This window comes from Volvox carteri, assembly GCF_000143455.1.
Source record: "Volvox carteri f. nagariensis unplaced genomic scaffold VOLCAscaffold_23, whole genome shotgun sequence".
Classification (NCBI taxonomy): Eukaryota; Viridiplantae; Chlorophyta; class Chlorophyceae; order Chlamydomonadales; family Volvocaceae; genus Volvox; species Volvox carteri.
Window position 1 is genome coordinate 1,266,488 of NW_003307566.1, and position 19,622 is coordinate 1,286,109.

General features: G+C 51.1%; 2 protein-coding genes across 2 annotated transcripts; one reads left to right on the forward strand and one right to left on the reverse strand.

Moving 5' to 3' along the window:
• Nucleotides 1-25: 25 nt before the first annotated feature.
• On the forward strand, nucleotides 26-3,592 carry VOLCADRAFT_105097 (uncharacterized protein; the record flags this gene model as incomplete). The annotated part of the gene is made up of 4 exons (XM_002951318.1): nucleotides 26-212; nucleotides 661-1,102; nucleotides 1,319-1,404; nucleotides 2,449-3,592. The coding sequence occupies 4 exons, from the start codon at nucleotides 26-28 to the stop codon at nucleotides 3,204-3,206; spliced, it is 1,473 nt and encodes a 490-aa protein (XP_002951364.1). The 3' UTR covers nucleotides 3,207-3,592.
• Nucleotides 3,593-14,001: 10,409 nt separating this feature from the next.
• VOLCADRAFT_91960 (uncharacterized protein) lies at nucleotides 14,002-16,639 on the reverse strand (the record flags this gene model as incomplete). The annotated part of the gene is made up of 3 exons (XM_002951404.1): nucleotides 14,002-14,115; nucleotides 14,474-14,609; nucleotides 16,554-16,639. 3 exons carry the CDS (start codon nucleotides 16,637-16,639, stop codon nucleotides 14,002-14,004), a joined length of 336 nt encoding a protein of 111 aa, XP_002951450.1.
• Nucleotides 16,640-19,622: the final 2,983 nt, after the last annotated feature.

Sequence of the window (19,622 nt, forward strand, 5' to 3'; positions counted from 1 at the left end):
CCCTGCGAGGGGTGCAGCAGCAGCTATGGTGCGGAACCCGCTTCGCTTCTTTTTGATTCTTTGCTTCTTCAGCATCCTGTCCGGCGCAAGTTACAACCCCCTGACGACGTATCAGAAATTTAGAGCAATTACAAACTATGGAGACCTGGCCATGTACGCCAAAATAGTTATGAAACTGAGCCGAAGGCAATGCCTCAACATCACAGCCGTTGGTAAGTTATCTGTCTGCGTGACGACTTTGACACTTGTCTTCAGATAAATAGATCATGACAGACTGTACGTTTGTGCGAGTGGTGTGCCAGCCTCTTGTTCAAACTGGGTAAAAACGGACCGCAATCAACGGCAGTTAATCGAGCTGGATTGCCACTTATCTACTGGGTCGACGACTGGCTCAGCTCAGATTTCAGGCAATTAGAACAATCCTGCCCTGCATAATGTTTTGATGTTATCGATAACTGGCATAGTCGCTCTTCCTGACCTTTGCCTGTCCATCTGCTGGCCCAACCTTTCACGCATATTGGAACAGCAAAAGAATCCTTTTCCCTTAACTCGCTTAAATATGCATTTTTCATGCCGTGAATATCCTGCCGTGCTGAGTTATTAAGCACCGTCAACCGCTTATCCTGTTCATTGACCCCATCCATCCATCCATCGATCCAGGTGGGAGCGTGTCGAACGGGCATTTCAACCATACCATGCTTCCCAAAGCAGTGTTGTGGCACCAGCGTGTTGGGCAGATGCTTAACGAAGCATTTCCCTGCGGCCCGAACGGCCATCAGGTCACTGCTTTCGCAAAAGGTTCCATAGTGACTCGCTATTGGATGGATTACTTTGCTGGGCGGCAGGAGGAGCTGCTGTTTGGGTCGGACCTCGTTATGATAGAAACTGCCGCCAATCAGCTCCTAGAACGTGATGTTGCTAGCCGAGAAGAGGAGACGTTTCTGTCGATGGTGCTTTTACAGTCCCGTCGCTTGGATATGGCAACTAATAACAACCGCCAGCTAGACGATTTGTCAGAAGCACAACTTGGTACCCAGAGGAAATTCTCGGGCACAGCTGCCATGTTTGTGATCCCATCCTCACGCTGCTATTCTGGATTCTGGTGAGCTCTGGAAGGGAACGAAACTCGCAAAGGAGAGAACTCGAAAAGGAGAGAAGGATGAAAGCTGGTCTGGTGTTTTTTAGGACGGGCCGTGTTACTCCGTGCTAGGGCGTCGCAACGGAGGCCCCTCCCATACTGCAGTTTGGTCACCGATTCATCCAAACCCCATCATCATCAAGCTGTCGCTCACGATTCATAAACACGTGCCGCATGCAGGTCCGGTGTGCCATTCGAGCGCACAGGCGATGCCATGTACGCCCAGTTGCCGGTCGCCCAGCACCATGGCGCGGCCATCGTTTCAGGTTCGTCTGCTTTGCGCACATACATACATGCATACATACATGCATATATACATGCATACATACATGCATACACACATGCATACATTCATATAGGCAGGCGGATAGCAGAGGTTAAGGCCCGGGTTCAAATCCGCCTGCCGACTCCTCGGGTGTTTAAGGAGTGTTGAAATGGGCGGTGGCCCCCCACCAAACGGACGATGTAGGACGTGATAAAGTCAACTTGCGAGCTGACCAGGAACTAAGTTGATGCGCCGTTGATCCGCTAGATTTGGTTGGATGCTGGTGGTGAGTTGCCGAATCCAACGAATACATTCTGAAGTCGGAAGGGGTAACGGATTAGGGTGCCCCTCTAGCAGGGGAGAGCAGGCACTGCCCAGGGAAAGGGGGCCGCTGGCGAAGTTAACCACCCTGTAACGACATACATGCCCCCGGAGGTTGCGAGACCTGTCAGGGTCGAAAATTTTTCCGATGGTGAAAGGTAAAAGTGTCCCTAGCCGATGGACGGTGGTGACCTGGGATATAGTTAACCTGCGCGCTGACCAGGAATGGAGTTTAGCCGCCGTCGATCTGTAGAATGCCGGTTGTGGGTGCGGAACCTGAGTGATCCACTGATAAGTTGGCTAGGGTGACTAGATGAGGGTGCCCCGAAATACCGGGGAAGGCAGGGTCTGCTGGGTAGCGGTCACAGGGTGAAGAGGTGACTCCCCTGTCCCACACATCATATATCCATACATACATATATGCATACAATCAACTTGCGAGCTGACCAGGAACTTTGTTGAGGCGCCGTTGATCCGCTAGATTTGGTTGGATGCTGGTGGTGAGTTGCTGAACCCAACGAATACATTCTGAAGTCGGATGGGGTGAACGGATTAGGGTGCCCCTCTAGCAGGGGAGAGCAGGGAACTGCCTCGGGAAAGGGGGCCGCTGGCGAAGCTTAACCACCCTGTAACAACATACATACATGCATACTATGATTTTTAATTAGCCCTGATCTTGCCACCCTTTGCTTGTGAATGCGTATGTTTGTCTGTCCACTTGCAGTGCTGGATGCATTAGGGCCTTTCCCAACTCGGGTTTCCCAGGAGTACTTCAACGCCACGTGGTTTCCCGGCTGGCCCTGGGGCGACAAGATCCATCCCGATGCAAATGGCCATCGCGTCGTCGCTGAGCTGATCGTGAACTACATCCAGACTATCTACCAGCACGCTAACCAGTTCCGTGACCACCCACTGCCGATGGAGTACGTGCCTCGAGATCCTATGTTCATCGATGTGAGATCCAGAGACATGTATCTGGACTTGCAGCCCATCTCACTGACGAGCTACCACTTCAACTTAAGGAAGGTCAATAATTCTCCCATGGACAACGACAACTGCAAGGCGTGGCGATTTTATGCTGATGTCCCAAATAAGCCAGGCTTCATTTCAACGACAACTAATTCGTACTGTCAGTTGTATCTTCCTCCGAAGGACGTCCAACGGCTAACGCTTGGGGAGGCTCATGTGGAACTGCTGAAGTCGTACATGCATATGGGCACCGTCGCCGTCACAATTTTCAGAGGAGTGGCTGGACGCGACGGGACTTCTTGCGCAAGAGGCGATTTACCGGATTCCGTACTGGGATCTCATACGGTTGATTGCTTGTGGTCTGAGCCGGTGTCTCTAGCAAAAATCGAGGTGTTCAAATTCCAGCTACCGCAGCCCCGGGATGATAGAACCTGCTTGATCCTCGACTTCACCATCCGAGCCACAAATCGAGAGAGCAATAAGATCAAAGTTCTAGGATTTTCCCTGTTTTAGACGATTAACCAGCAGCACCGAAAACGCAAGCCATTTTACGAGTAATCGCATCGCGATAACGAGTACGTATTTGTTCGTTCTACCTGATAGGCAGTTGCGTGTCTTTGAGAGGCGTTACTATTTCGCAGACGTAAGCGCAGTAATAGACGGAGCTGATGTTTGTCTTGCCATCATTGTTAAGTTGTGGACATGTGGTGTGCGATCGCGCGTGATGACCCTAAAATTAGCGCAGGAATGCAGTTTGCAGTTGGTTCACTGAGGGGTATTCAATACTACGAGGGAAGTTCCCTCACTGAAGGCGACCCCCTCGCTGTCATCACCTCTGGGCCTGTCCAGCGGCACAGGCAGTAACGGACCCACTAACTCTGTCAACAGGATTGCCAGTGCCGCGCGAGCAACTTGGGCTTGTCCAAGCTCCACAAAACGTGCAGCACTGTGTTTGGGATGTTGTGGCTCTTGCTGCCGTGTTAGCTATGGAGCACTAGCACGGGGACGATGTAGCAGCCAGTACACAGTACGGTGCTATAAATACGCGCAAAGCGCGACCACCAGCAACTCGAGAGACCTTTTCAGCGGTCAGCTGCTACATTTGGTATCGAGACCTCGTGAAAAATCACGGTCCTGAAGTCGTCGGTTCAACCCCCACCGATCACGTTCGAGTGGTATTTCGGGTGTGGCGACTCAGTGAGCGAATATCGCACAAAAACTATAAAAGTAGCTGAACCGACTGGATTGTCTCTGTGCCTGAAAAACCTGAAGGCTAGGCGCATGAAGGGCGGCATGACGCGACGTGGGCTTGGCCACCCCACTGCCCGAGGGTAGGCGAAGGTAGGCACAGGCTGGCGGTATACGAGGCTCTAAGGGCCCGGGACGGTTCCCTTCAAAGGGGGGGGAATGTAGCAGCCAGTACACAGTACGGTGCTATAAATACGCGCAGAGCGCGACCGCCAGCAACTCGAGAGACCTTTTCAGCGGTCAGCTGCTACATACGATATATGACTGCTGCCATGAGCACCGACCCGGCACTGATACCCGTCCTTTGCCTTACAGAAGGAGCCATTAATCGAGTTGTTGATTTTTGGGGCCGCCACAGGGGTTTTGCAGCTCTGAAAGTTTCACGGAAAGGATGGGATTCTGTTGGATCACATCATCCCTCCTTGCGAATTCTATCAGACAAGTTGTTATGTTCACGCGAGCGGCCACCGATGGACGATTAGCTACAACCTGATCCAATTCTTTGTTTCGGATTCTTTCATTTGGGGGGCTTTTGGGGCATAGGCCTCATCTAGTAACCCAACGTGCAAGTTCCAGTATTGGTAGTTGGTTGGCCTTCTAGTGGGGGTCCGAGGACTCTCGCCAATTGGGGAGCCTAATGGAATTCCCCCGTGGGTTGTGGGTTTTTGAGCCTTCTTCCCTATGGGCTCGCCTTCTGCTGTCTATCTAGGTGACATGCGTTGTCTGGTGGTCTGGATGGGTGTCTTGTTTGCCCTGATCGTCTCAGGTGCAGTGCACGGCCAGTGCCTGGCCCGCTGGCTCTACTCTTCGTGAGTCTGGAGCCCACTGTAACATACCTAACACCACACACACATAGAGGAATGGCCGTGAGGTCGCCCCCATTCCTAGATAGGCCCCAAGCTACAGCCTGTGTACTCTTTTTGTCATTATTACTTATCGCACCTGCCCCAATCGTGTTACGCTGTTCCTCCACCTAGCGTTTCATTTGTACCCTAATTATGTGCAGTTATTTACCAGCACCCGGTGGCAGATTGTTTTTGGCATAGTGTGTTGTCATGGTATCATCGGGAAGCAGTCCAGCAGCTATCGCACATAGATGGGGGTGGAAGCAAGCGAGGATCGAGACTCATGGACAACAGTTAATTTGGATTCCTATTTATCGGCTCTTACAAAAAAGTTTAAGTCAAACAGTACGGAGGCATGTGGTGGCGGCCGATGAATAACGCCTACAATGCGGATGCTCAGTTGCAGTCGGATGCCCTGAGTAACGCTCGAATCACAAGGTTGACGACCCAAGCCCAACAATACACGTGCCAGCCTCACCATCCATTAATCACATGCGCATGGGTGTGGGATGGGTCGTCTTTGATCACGATGTCGTCATCTTATCATGAATTACAGAATAGAAGAAGAATTCCTTTCTTCACTCAAATCCAACATCACAGCCACCTGACGATAAGTTGTGATAAGGTTACGATAAGTTACGATAAGAAAAGAAGAGGTTTTGCTGGGAACAGATTTTAGCGCTGTGCACGTGCACGGGGCGCCGGGCGGATCGGCGGGTGACATGGCTGCAGGGTGCGGTACCTATGTGCCTACCGGCATGCAGTGCTGCGGTCTGGCTTGTGAGAAGGATTGAGAGTATGGAGGTAGTTGATTTGGATAGCCAATGTCACCATGAGAACGTGGTCGCTTAAGGCTTGGTATGCGGGCACGGGCAATAGACCCTGGAAAAACACAGCCGTCAACACGGGATATGACAGGCATTCGACCTGTAATGCCCTTTCCCACTTGTCCGCATTCTAGAAGCTTATCCTAAGTCATCGCAGGTAATAGGACTGTAGCGCTCGCTTTGCCTCGTGAAGATGTTTCCAGGTGAGAGTTCCATTGTTATATTCGAGCCTGATTATGGGAGCCCTACCTCCACTGTACTGATGGGGACGGAAGACCCGATTGATGGGTAGTGAGCCGTCATATCGATTGTTCACCGACGAATTCGTAATTTCGAAATTACGGCAAAACGCAACAGATAAAGCGAGGGCCCGATGTCGAATAGCGAATTACACAGGCAAGTAGTAACGAATAAGTTAGTGAGAGCAATGTAACAGCTCATGCTCGTTACATCCACCCTTACAAGTTACAAGTTCCGCACAAGTCCAGGATTGTCGGTAAAAGCCGGGGGATACATGGACGGTAAATCGTTTTTAGCACGGTTACGTGGTGGACCATCATCGTCCTCCCTCGTCCGCTTGAGCACGAAGCGCCTCAGAGCAACGTACCGGGCCTCCCAGACCCTTACAAAACAGGAGGGTATCACCCAGGGTTCGTCATCTGTCATCTGGGGTTGGGGTCCTGGCCGGCATCTGCCTTCCGCGCTCATTTAAGTATGAGGAAACAATATCTAACTAAGTTCACATGGTATCTAGATATCGCGGGGGCCCCCCCTTGTCTCATCTAGCTGAGCCCCGAGCCTCATCTTGACCGCCTGACAACCCCCGTCATGACGGCTGATCGATCAGCCTCATCTAGCTGTCCCGACGCCTCATCTAGCTGCCAGGAGTGGGGCCCCGCGCGCGCATCTGACTGAAAAGTAACATGTAATTAAATACCGTTTCATGTCCTCCTATATTCATTTGGTTGTAAGTTGACTGGCATCCAGATACATTTTGTGAAAGCCCGCTGGACGCATGGACATGACGATCAACTGATGGCGACAGCTGACGGGAGCGCTTTTCAGGTTTAAAAATGTTAATATTTATGTTCGCCCACCGACAGGTACACCGGCCGTACCTTGGGCCACCTGGCATTGACCGCAGGTCACCCATACTCATACATCCACAATCATCACTTCCGCTCACATCCAGCAACCGAGGTCGATAGCTTGCCGGCGCCGCCCTGCGCTGCGGTAGTGCAATCACAGCACCGACTTGCACCGTTCATCACCATTGCAGTACAGCTTTTCAAAGATAGACAGACGAACAGCATTACACCCCGGCCCATCGTGAGCACAAACAAGCGTATAACCCAACCCCGCACCTCCCCACACGACTCCCCATGTACACGCACTTCACATCACCGTGCATGTCAACGCGCGCTTTGTATCGAAGTAGCCGAGCTGTGAACAGTTTATGTACGCATGCGACTGCATCGATGTTTGTCATCCCGTCCTCGTCTGCATGCGCCAATAACATCGCCTACAGGTGGGAATCGGCCACAGCAATCCGTCTCTAGTGCAGCAATCCGTCTCTAATGCAGCAATCCGTCTCTAGTCCGCCGCACCACGCAGTCTCTAGTGGTCACGGACTACAGGTCCGTGTAATCCGTGACCCTGCGCTGATAACGTTCTAACAGAACCTGACACAAAGGTCTGCTATCTAAAATTGTCCAGCGCAATTTGTAGTAGATTAATTAATAGATTTTGCAATACGGCTTGCTTACTATTAGGTTTTCTTGTTAGTTGTTGAGTAGTTAACTAGACTCGTGGACACGCGTATGGATTAGAGATAATGTACGACATTTTTGGGAGCCAGCTAGGCTCTGGGTGACTATTTAAGTCATTACTTTGTGTGTGGTTGTTACAGTGGGCTCCAGACTCCCGAAGAGTAGAGCCATCGGGCCAGCTGGCCGTGCACTGCAGTAGAGACTAATATACAAATTAGACCATCACCCAGATAACTAACCGTTCATCGGTGATCGCTCCCGTGAGCATAGCAATTTGCCTGATTTAATTCTCAAGAAGGGGTGATGTGCGCCAACAGAATCCCAACCTTTCCGTGGAATTCCCAGAGCTGCGAAACCCTGAAGGCGGCCCCAAAAGTCAACAATAACTCGACAAATGGCTCCTTCCGTAAGGGAAGGGCCAGGTAACAGTGCCGGGTTGGTTTTCATGGTTGCAGCCATATATCGTCTCCCATGCTCCATGGCTGACACCGCAGCAAGAGCCACGACATCCCAAACACATTGTTGCACTGTTTGTGGGGCTTGGACAAGCCAAAGTTGCTCCCTTGAGACTGGCAATCCTATTGAAAGAGTGAGTTGATCTGCTACTGCCTGTGCCACCGGACAAGCCCAGAAGTGATGACAGCGAGGGGATACACCTCCCACTGAACCTACTGGATAACCTCCACAACCACATACTGTTGGCCACGACATCCTGAGATGGGAACTTCCTAACATAGGCACCCCATCAACCGTGAGACGCCACCAAACCTCTTTTTGTTCATTTTCCCATCGTAAATGAAACCATAAACGATGGAATGTCCGTTGCAAATTAAGAATATCTTCTTCCAGTACCTCAGAAGAGCCCGTCGCCTCTTTGATGAAGAGGGTGTGGGCCACACGGCGAGCCATAGAAAATGGTGAAAGTTGCATATTAGTCGCTAATTTAACGGATAAATCCTGAAATCTGATTGGAGGCCCTACACCCCATCTCCAACCAAGCCTCGACACCAGGGTTTGGGTAACCGACTCAATGGAGGGCACCATCGCTTCCCTAGATTCTACACTCAGAGGCAACAAACGACTAGCTGCCTGTCGCCCATGCGCCGGGATATCAGCTAAAAGAGCGACAATAGCATCCATACATTCCTGCCATTTACGAAAAGTGCACAGTGATTTAGCTAGCGGGGTCCGCGGTTGGAGGTATTGATCCACTATTTGATGCCAAGCCTTGCGTATTGCTAGGCCTGCCTGGTCCGTTGCATGCATAACTCCATCCAAGGCCTCGCACGCACGAAGAACATCCCCCAACGTATGCAATGCTTTACAGCCCAGGAGTGCTTGGTGTCGAAATTCCAGTCCCGGGCGGATGTTATCTGACGGGACATTCAACCTCTTTTCTGGAAGAACAGGGTTTCCCCACAGAGGCAAATTCCAACACCATGCATTAGGAACTAACGGGTGATCATCAACATCTTCAACTGGGGGGAGGTATGCCAACGCTGTCACAATGCGCTGAACATCTGGCGGTAAAATGATTAATCCAAACCAAGGCACTCCCACCTGGGACGTAAATAGACACATAGGATTGTACTTCGGGTAAAGGGTATGCAGGAAAGAGTGCATGACAAACACCCATGGCGGACGTACTAAGACTGGTTGGACTATCGCCCTCACAAAACGCACTGCCCAGCACGCCCATCGCGCTTGTATGCGTTCTCGAACTGCTAATGCCCCCAAACCGCCCAAAGTTGGGTGGCCATATAACAAATATTTAGGAACCCCGGGGAGTCGTCTGTCCCCAAAAGTCCGCAACCATCTGTGGCAACTTCATCGTGTCTGTAATAAGACGACCCGTTCTATCTTGCAACGCTGAAATAACTTGTAGAGTCTTAGACGGGTGCACCAGGGTTGTTAGCCCTCTACTAGGCCGTTCACCCTCACGAATCCACTGTAACCGAACCCATTCCGCCTCCTGTGCACCTTCAGCTCTAGCCGCTTGTACAACCGCTACTTGGGCGTCAATTGCCGCTTGGATCCTCTGTGCACTCATATCTTCGGTCTGCACTTCTTCCAGTGCCCGTGTTGCATGTTCTATTGCCAAACGTACTTGCCCCCCCGGGGGTAAACGACGTTCTCGCGCTTGCCGATTAAGAACAGTTACTTCATTGAACATTCGATGTTTAAACAACGGCCACCAGTGTAGCATAGCTACTGTGTCTGTCTCAGCGGGTCTCTGCACACACTCATCACCAATCCATTGCAAGAACCTTCCCTTCAAGTCAGGGAATTCTAAGAAATGCGTGTGTAGCCGTGGAAGGCCTGGACCACGCGCTCTCACAAGACGAGGTAATAGAGCAATAATAGCTAGGCGGTGGTCTGTCGAAGTGCACACTGGAATGGTAGAGGAAGCAATGAAGGGGGTGAGGTTTGTGGAAGTATAGATTCGATCAAGCCGTGACCCTCCCGACACACCTGTTTTATACAGAAACGAAAGGTCACGACGGGTAGGGTGAAGGTAGCGATATGTGTCTACCATATCAGGGCAGCATTCGGAGAAAGCCTTAGCTATGGACAAGTCCGCGGGTCTACTCCCTTCTCCTGTGGTGGAATCTAGCATCGGATTATGGACAAAATTAAAATCTCCAGCCCAAAGCAAATGATCATCCTGTCCTATCCTGTTTACCACATCGCCAAGAGAATGCACACACGCCTTCATCTGATCTATCGAGTAACTAGATGTCATGAGGTACAAATTAATCAAATGAATACGGTGACCACACCACGTGAACGAAACCGACGCGGTACGGCCTTGGGGAATGTTAACCGGAAGTAGTCGTGCCGGTGTTTGTACTATTTTAAAGTCGCGATAAAGATCTTTGCGCACTAGCACTAATACTCCAGCCGTCCGGGCATTGGTCGTGGGGGATTGTGCTATTATATCCCATCCCGGTATCCCTATTTTCTGAGCCGCGAATTGCAATTCTCTAGTGAGGATTGTCAGGTCTCCATCTCCCATATGATGTGTCTCCTGTAAACAAATGACATCCAACCTATGCTGGGCCCATACTCTAGCCGCAGCATGGATACGAGTATATGCCGAATGCGTAAATAAACCCGCTACATTATGGGACGCTATACGAAGGGGTCTATTATTAGGCCTCCTGCATCTTGTCCGTCGCCCCATTTACCGAGGGGTATTTCCGTATCTCCATTTCTGCGCACTACTACTGTATTTCTCCCTTCCTCCTCCTCGCTGACTTGCATGAGGTCACCCGGGTCGTCATGTGGAAGAACATGAAACCTGGGCGGGCTTATTACCGTGTCTCGCCTCTTGTGTTGGGGAGTGACCCCTGGAGATGAAGTGCACGACGTTGGTTTGTCCGCATGCTTGCCCAGCACAGGTTGATCGGTGGGCAGAAGTGGGTCTCCACGATTCGTTTGTCTCTGCGCCCGTCTACTTTGCAATTGCCATTGCTGTTCGTCTTGCATATTTCCGGCCAGGATGTATACATCTTGAATTGGTTGGCCCAGCAAGGGGTGCGCGGTGGAGGGAGATTTAGGGATAGAAGCTGATGCCGGTAGCACCGGTTGATTGGTGGTAGTATATAAGAGCTGCTGCTGTTGTCGCTGCTGCTGCTGTGGCGGCTGTTGCTGTATCTGCTGCTGTTGCTGTTGTGGTTGCTGGTTCTGTCATTGTTGTGGCTGTTGCTGTTGTTGCTGCTGTGTTTGCTGTTGCTGTGTCTGTTGTTGCTGTTGCTGTTGTTGCTGTTACTGCTGCTGCTGTTGTTGTACTTGTCATCATACTACGGCAGCTGCTGCTCTGCCTGCCATTTCTGCTGCCTCCTCGTTTGACACTCGGGTTGGCGAGATATGCTGCGTCGAGTTGTGTTGTATTTGATGTGGTTGCTGCGGGAGTTGTGTTTGTTGATTTTGCAGCTGCTGCTGTCGACTTGTTTGCTGGTTTGGCGGGGGCTGTCCAGTAGCCACGGGTTGACGTGCATCGCTTGATCCTCCTACTTCGCCGACAGCTGGCATCGCTAGACTAGGACGTGCTCGCGCCGTGATGACTGCCGCCGCCGAAATGGGCGGCGGGAGATTCGGTATTAAGCGGTGTCGTCGTTGAATCTTAGGTGGGCGGGGCAGAGCCGGAGTCTGTGTATCGTAGTACGTATGTTGTGCTCACCACGTCCCCCTATGGATCCGCCGGCCATCCTCCTCAATGGAGAAAATATTCATCCTGGCGGGTAATGCGGGCTGATCCCATCACACCCACACCACGGCTGTAGTAAGACTAGCCTCCACTATCCCCCATTGCTTTCCATATTGGTCTACGTCAAAGCCGTAGGCTTCCATGATAAGCCAGAATAGGCATTTCTGAGGAAATGCCGGAGGTAGTCCTGACAGTCGGAAATATTGGGCAGATGCCCCCACTATGTCTACCACGAGGTCTTGAATGTGGTATTCTCGTAGATGGAGATCTGCTAAATTAATACGTCCGCAATGATCCGCTAAGTTTTTAACGGGCGTTATCCATTCCTCCGGCACGTAGACATTGATCTGTCCCACGACTCCTTCGTCGTTGCGAGCTTCCCAGGCCACAGGTTCTCCGACGAAAACGTAAGGAACTTTTAGCTCCTGTTGTATGGTCTGTACTATTCGGTTTCCTATTGGTCCTACCATAATATCTAGTACCTGTTTCCTGTTCTCCAGGTAATTTCCTTGAAAAAGGGCTCTCATGGCCAGTGACCGAAGTTGTCCAAAAGGTTGCTCCATATGCGTAATTTCCCTAAGAAGGGAAATTGATATGGTCGCTTCGGATCGTTCCGCCGACATTCCGGCGGCCTGATCCGTTGAGCTGTTACGGGCCATTTTGAGGTCGTTCTTTCTCAGAAAAGTTATTTATGGTAAATAGACCGGACCGGGTTAACCCGGTTCGGTCATTGTTTTGATGTTGAGCCTGCAAGTTGTGATTGTGGCTATATGGTTGCTATTGTTGTTGCTATTATTGTGTAGTTGATGAGGTGTTACACTGTGGGCGGCTCGCCCGATAAAGGACGAGCACCGGGGGCCCTGACCGGGCCGAAACACAGCGCAGGGACGGGCGCGCGGCTCTACGTCCGTCTGTTCCTCCGCGCGCCTCATTCCCTCACTCACGCCAACCGGGACGCTCTCCCAGCCCCTGGCTAGGCAACACAGCGCTGCAGAGGACTGCGAACCGAACTATACGAGAGCCGCACGAGAGGCGCCACTTTGCCTAGCCTGCCTAAGCGCGCGCTCTCGTCCCTCTTGACCGCCAAAACAAGAAACAATGACAGTTAACCCGGTCGGTCTATTTACAACCTTTTTCTGAGAAAGAACGACCTCAAAATGGCCCGTAACAGCTCAACGGATCAGGCCGCCGGAATGTCGGCGGAACGATCCGAAGCGACCATATCAATTTCCCTTCTTAGGGAAATTACGCATATGGAGCAACCTTTTGGACAACTTCGGTCACTGGCCATGAGAGCCCTTTTTCAAGGAAATTACCTGGAGATCAGGAAACAGGTACTAGATATTATGCTAGGACCAATTGGAGACCGAATAGTACAGACAATACAACAGGAGCTAAAAGCTCCTTACGTTTTCGTCGGAGAACCTGTGGCCTGGGAAGCTCGCAACGACGAGGGAGTTGTGGGACAGATCAATGTCTACATGCCGGAGGAATGGATAACGCCCGTTAAAAACTTAGCGGATCATTGCGGACGTATTAATCTAGCAGATCTCCACCTACGAGAATGCCACATTCAAGACCTCGTAGTGGACATAGTGGGGGCATCTGCCCAATATTTCCGACTGTCAGGACTACCTCCGGCATTTCCCCAGAAATGCCTTTACTGGCTTGTCGCGAACATCTATGGCCTTAACATAGACCAATATGGAAAGCAATGGGGGATAGTGGAGGCTACTCTCACTACAGCCACGATTTGGTTGCGATGGGACCAGCCCACACTACCCGCCCGAACGAATGTCGTCTCCGTTGAAGAGGATGGCCGGCGGATCCATAGGGGGACGTGGCGAGCACAACATACGTACTACGATACGCAGACTCCGGCTCTGCCCCGCCCACCTAAAATTCAACGATGACACCACTTAATACCGGATCTCCTGGCGCCCATTTCGGCAGCGGCAATGATCGCGGCGTGAACACGCCCTAGTCTAGCGACGCCAACTGTGGGCGAAGCAGGAGGATCAAGCGATGGACCTATAACAAGACAACCCGTTGCTACTGGAAAGCCCCCGCCAAACCAGCAAACAAGTCGACAGCAGCAGCTGCAAAATTAACAAACACAGCTCCCGCAACAATCACATCAAACACAACACAACTCGACGCAGCATACCTCGCCAACCCGCGTGTCAAACGAGGAGGCAGCAGCAATGGCAGCCAGAGCAGCAGCTGCAGTAGTACGACGACAAGTACAACAACAGCAGCAGCAGCAACAGCAGCCCCAATACCAACAGCAACAGCAGCAACAGACACAGCAACAGCAGGGGCCCTGGTTTTTGTTGAGTGTGTAGTGGAGCCCCCCTGAGTAGAGCCCCTGCCCCCGGTGGTGTTTTCTTATTGTTCTTGTTTTGGTGGTCAAGAGGGACGAGAGCGCACGAATAGGCAGGCCAGGCAAAGTGGCGCCTTTAGTGCGGCTCTCACATAGTTCGGTTCGCAGTCCTCTGCAGCGCTGTGTTGCCTAGCCAGGGGCTGGGAGAGCGTCCCGGTTGGCGTGAGTGAGGGAATGAGGCGCGCGGAGGAACAGACGGACGTAGAGCCGCGCGCCCATCCCTGCGCTGTGTTTCGGCCCGGTCAGGGCCCCCGGTGCTCGTCCTTTATCGGGCGAGCAGCCCACAGTGTAACACCCCATCAACAGCAAACACAGCAGCAACAACAGCAACAGCCACAACAATGACAGAACCAGCAATCACAACAGCAACAGCAGCAGATACAGCAACAGCCGCCACAGCAGCAGCAGTGACAACAGCAGCAGCACTTATACACTACCACCAATCAACCGGTGCTACCTGCATCAGCCTCTATCCCTAAATCTCCCTCCACCACGCACCCGTTGCTGGGCCAACCAATTCAAGATGTATACATCCTGGCCGAAAATATGCAAGACGAACAGCAATGGCAAATGCAAAGCAGACGGACGCAGAGACAAACGAGTCGTGGAGACCCACTTCTGCCCACCGATCAACCTGTGCTGGGCAAGCATGCGGACAAACCAACATCACACACTTCATCTCCAGGGGTCACTCCCCAACACAAGAGGCGAGATACGGTAATAAGCCTGCCCAGGTTTAATATTCTTCCACATGACGACCCGGGTGACCTCATGCAAGTCAGCGAGGAGGAGGAAGGGAGAAATACAGTAGTAGTGCGCGGAAATGGAGATACGGAAATACCCCCTCGGTAAATGGGGCGACGGAGAAGATGCAGGAGGCCTAATAATAGACCCCTTTGTATAGCGTCCCACAATGTAGCGGGTTTATTTACGCATTCGGCATATACTCGTATCCATGCTGCGGCTAGAGTATGGGCCCAGCATAGGTTGGATGTCATTTGTTTACAGGAGACACATCATATGGGAGATGGAGACCTGACAATTCTCACTAGAGAATTGCACTTCACAGCTCAGAAAATAGGGATACCGGGATGGGATATAATAGCACAATCCCCCACGACCAATGCCCGGATGTCTCCTGGCTTTTTTGGATATTGCTAAAGCTTACGATTCCTTATATCGTAATTTTTTATTTGAAGCAATGGATGCTATGGGCGCAGGAGCAGGGTTAATTAGCTGGACTAGGCTTCTTTTATCCGATACAGCGTCGAAAGCGGTAGTAAATGGTTTTTTTCCCGTGAAGTTGCTCTTACGGTGGGTGTGCGACAGGGATGTCCATTGGCACCGTTGCTATACTTGTTTGCCGCGCAGGCGTTTCTATGTTGGTTACAGTACAACCGAGTGGGGATTCATTTACCCCAAAATAATTCAGAAATGCTTACAGCGGTACAAGTTGCTGATGATACGGAAGTTGTTTTAGAAGGAATCGAGGCAATTCCGGCTTTTCTTGATTGTATGAGGGTGTACGCACAGGCTTCTGGACAGCAACTTAACCTGGATAAGGTTGAGCTTTTACCTCTCGGCACCCACCCACATAATGTCACAATAAATCATGACATGAAGGTGGTACACATGGCAACGGCACGCAATCTGCCTTTTACGGATGTGGGAGACACCACAGTCAGGGACTGGGACGTGCAATTAGACAAAGTCTGGGCTCGGTTTCAACGCATTTCTGTGTTACACCTTTCCATTTTTGGGCGTGCACAGGCAGCCGCTGCCTATGGGCTGCATCGTTTTACGTGGCATATGGAACATGGGGGATTTCCCCCAGAAGCAAAACTGATTAATATTGAGGCTAAAGCTGCCAAGCTTATTGATAGGCACCTCGGCCCGGTCGCACACGACAGACGACTCACCGGGTTTCCTAAATATTTGTTATATGGCCACCCAACTTTGGGCGGTTTTGGGGCATTAGCAGTTCGAGAACACGTACAAGCGCGATGGGCGTGCTGGGCAGTGCGTTTTGTGAGGGCGATAGTCCAACCAGTCTTAGTACGTCCGCCATGGGTGTTGGTCATGCACTCTTTCCTGCATACCCTTTACCCGAAGTACAATCCTATGTGTCTATTTACGTCCCAGGTGGGAGTGCCTTGGTTTGGATTAATCATTTTACCGCCAGATGTTCAGCGCATTGTGACAGCACTGGCATACCTCCCCCCAGTTGAAGTAGGGGTGGAAACTTACGCTTTACGGTTTTCGCCTTACGCTTTTCGGTTACGGTAAATTACGGTCGGGCCCAAAAACGACCGTAATTTTTCGGTGTGACGGCGTAACGTAAATTACGGTGTCCATTTTGCCAAAATTACGCTCAACCGTAAAATTGGTCGACCGAAGACGCGTCAGGGCCAGGCCCAGTCCTCACCGGAAGTCAGATGTCCACACGCCACCGCGCCTCCAAGCCCACCGCTCCTCCAAAGCAACATATAATCATCTAACAACCATTCTAAAGCAATTAATGGAAGATGAAACTGTCCGATTTGCCGCGAAAACCTTGCTTCGAAGTTCGAAAACGCACCTCAACATAGCCACAACTAAGTAGATCGATACCAGCACCAAGGTAACTATGTAAACAATGATACTAGAAATCAGCACTCTGCTCATTCTGAAGTGGTCGTGCATTTATTTCCGTGCGAGTTGAGGACGTGCGAACAGAGGTAGCAGCTAAAAGAAAATGTTATTTGTTGTAATTATAGTATTACTAAAATGTTTTGGGTTCACGAAAATGGCCACTGGTACGGGACCGTAAAGCATTACGGTTGGTCTCAGGACGCTCCAAACCGTAATTTACGGTATTTGACGCGTTACGCTTTACACTTTGCGTAACTTACGGTCCAAAAAGTCTATTACGCCGAAAGTTTCCACCCCTAAGTTGAAGATGTTGATGATCACCCGTTAGTTCCCAATGCATGGTGTTGGAATTTGCCTCTGTGGGGAAACCCTGTTCTTCCAGAAAAGAGGTTGAATGTCCCGTCAGATAACATCCGCCCGGGACTGGAATTTCGACACCAAGCACTCCTGGGCTGTAAAGCATTGCATACGTTGGGGGATGTTCTTCGTGCGCGCGAGGCCTTGGATGGAGTTATGCATGCAACGGACCAGGCAGGCCTAGCAATGCGCAAGGCTTGGCATCAAATAGTGGATCAATACCTCCAACCGCGGACCCCGCTAGCTAAATCCCTGTGCACTTTTCGTAAATGGCAGGAATGTATGGATGCTATTGTCGCTCTTTTAGCTGATATCCCGGCGCATGGGCGACAGGCGGCTAGTCGTTTGTTGCCTCTGAGTGTAGAATCTAGGGAAGCGATGGTGCCCTCCATTGAGTCGGTTACCCAAACCCTGGTGTCGAGGCTTGGTTGGAGATGGGGTGTAGGGCCTCCAATCAGATTTCAGGATTTATCCGTTAAATTAGCGACTAATATGCAACTTTCACCATTTTCTATGGCTCGCCGTGTGGCCCACACCCTCTTCATCAAAGAGGCGACGGGCTCTTCTGAGGTACTGGAAGAAGATATTCTTAATTTGCAACGGACATTCCATCGTTTATGGTTTCATTTACGATGGGACAAGTCGGGTGTCGGCTTCCTCGAAGCCGGAAAAAGGGCGGGCCCCCCCTGCATCCGTACAGGCCGGTAGCTAGCGCGGCACGTGTGACAATTGATGGGTCGTGTCAACACGGTGGGAGATGTGCTTTGTTGCAGCAGTGCTGATGGTGTGAGAGCTAAGCTTGCACCGGCGGAATCGTCAGCACCGCCTGCGGGCTCCACGCGAATCGCATCCATCCCGGGTGCATGCTGCATGGACAGTGCGGCAGACCGCAAGTTGGAATGCCCGTGCGGGCAAATGGTAACGAAAGCTGGGTGAATTTCGATGCTGTCTGTGATGTTTATCCCCGAAGCGCCAGCGGCTTCAAGTCTCCGGAGGCCCCGAGCATTGGCTAAAGTAAATGTACAAATGAGCAGCTTGCGTATTTTATAGAGAAATGTAAGCAAATTTGTCGGCCTGCTGGTGGCAAGTCGGAATGCCCGTGCGGGCAAATGGTAGCACAAGCTGGGTGTTCAAGTTATCATACGCTGTCATCTCGGAAATCAATGATGAGATACACGGCACCTTTTTGAGATGAAATTTAGCCCGAGAGGCGTTGATGTGACTATGAGCTCGGTCAATGGAGGCAGCCAAAGTTGTTTGTGCTCATACGATCTTTGTTAGCTACATGCGAGATACCTTGCATTAGAGAATGATATATAGTACCGATAACGCGTTTCAGCCGGGTGAAATATTATGTTTGGTCCGTTACACACTCAAGGCCTGGGAGTTCGAGTTATCATACGCCGTCATCTAAGAATTCAAATATGAGATACGCCGTACCTTTTGAGATTAAATTTAGCGCGAGAGGCGTTGATGTCCTCGGTCAATTGAGGCAGCCAAACTTGTTTGTGCTCATACGATTTTTGTTGGCTACATGCGAAATACCTTGCAATAGAGAATGCTGTATAGTACCTATAACGCGTTTCAGCCGGGCGAGATATTATGTTTGGTCCGTTACAGACACACACACACACACACACACACACACACACACACACACACACACACACACACACACACACACACACATGGGCAATCCTACAGGTCGGGGCCCCCCTGGGCGCTTCGCGCTGGGGCCCCGCCCAAAAATGAACAAAAAGAGGTTTGGTGGCGTCTCACGGTTGATGGGGTGCCTATGTTAGGAAGTTCCCATCTCAGGATGTCGCGGCCAACAGTATGTGGTTGTGGAGGTTATCCAGTAGGTTCAGTGGGAGGTGTATCCCCTCGCTGTCATCACTTCTGGGCTTGTCCGGTGGCACAGGCAGTAGCAGATCAACTTACTCTTTCAATAGGATTGCCAGTCTCAAGGGAGCAACTTTGGCTTGTCCAAGCCCCACAAACAGTGCAACAATGTGTTTGGGATGTCGTGGCTCTTGCTGCGGTGTCAGCCATGGAGCATGGGAGGCGATATATGGCTGCAACCATGAAAACCAACCCGGCACTGTTACCTGGCCCTTCCCTTACGGAAGGAGCCATTTGTCGAGTTATTGTTGACTTTTGGGGCCGCCTTCAGGGTTTCGCAGCTCTGGGAATTCCACGGAAAGGTTGGGATTCTGTTGGCGCACATCACCCCTTCTTGAGAATTAAATCAGGCAAATTGCTATGCTCACGGGAGCGATCACCGATGAACGGTTAGTTATCTGGGTGATGGTCTAATTTGTATATTAGTCTCTACTGCAGTGCACGGCCAGCTGGCCCGATGGCTCTACTTTTCAGGAGTCTGGAGCCCACTGTAACAACCACACACACAACCGAAAATGCTGCGACACATGAAGGTGCCAGGGCAGTATTAATTGAGCTGCTCTCCGACGACGACCTGGATCTTTAGCAGGAACACAAAGACGTCACCCAGCTGCTGAAGGCCCTCGAGACGCGCTACAAGGGCTACGCAGATGTACATGCCCAAAAGCTATGGGGAGCTTTTTAAGATTGCAGACAGAAACCAGACATGCCCTTCAGGAAGTATATCAAAGCAATAAAGGATATATGCTTCGAGCTC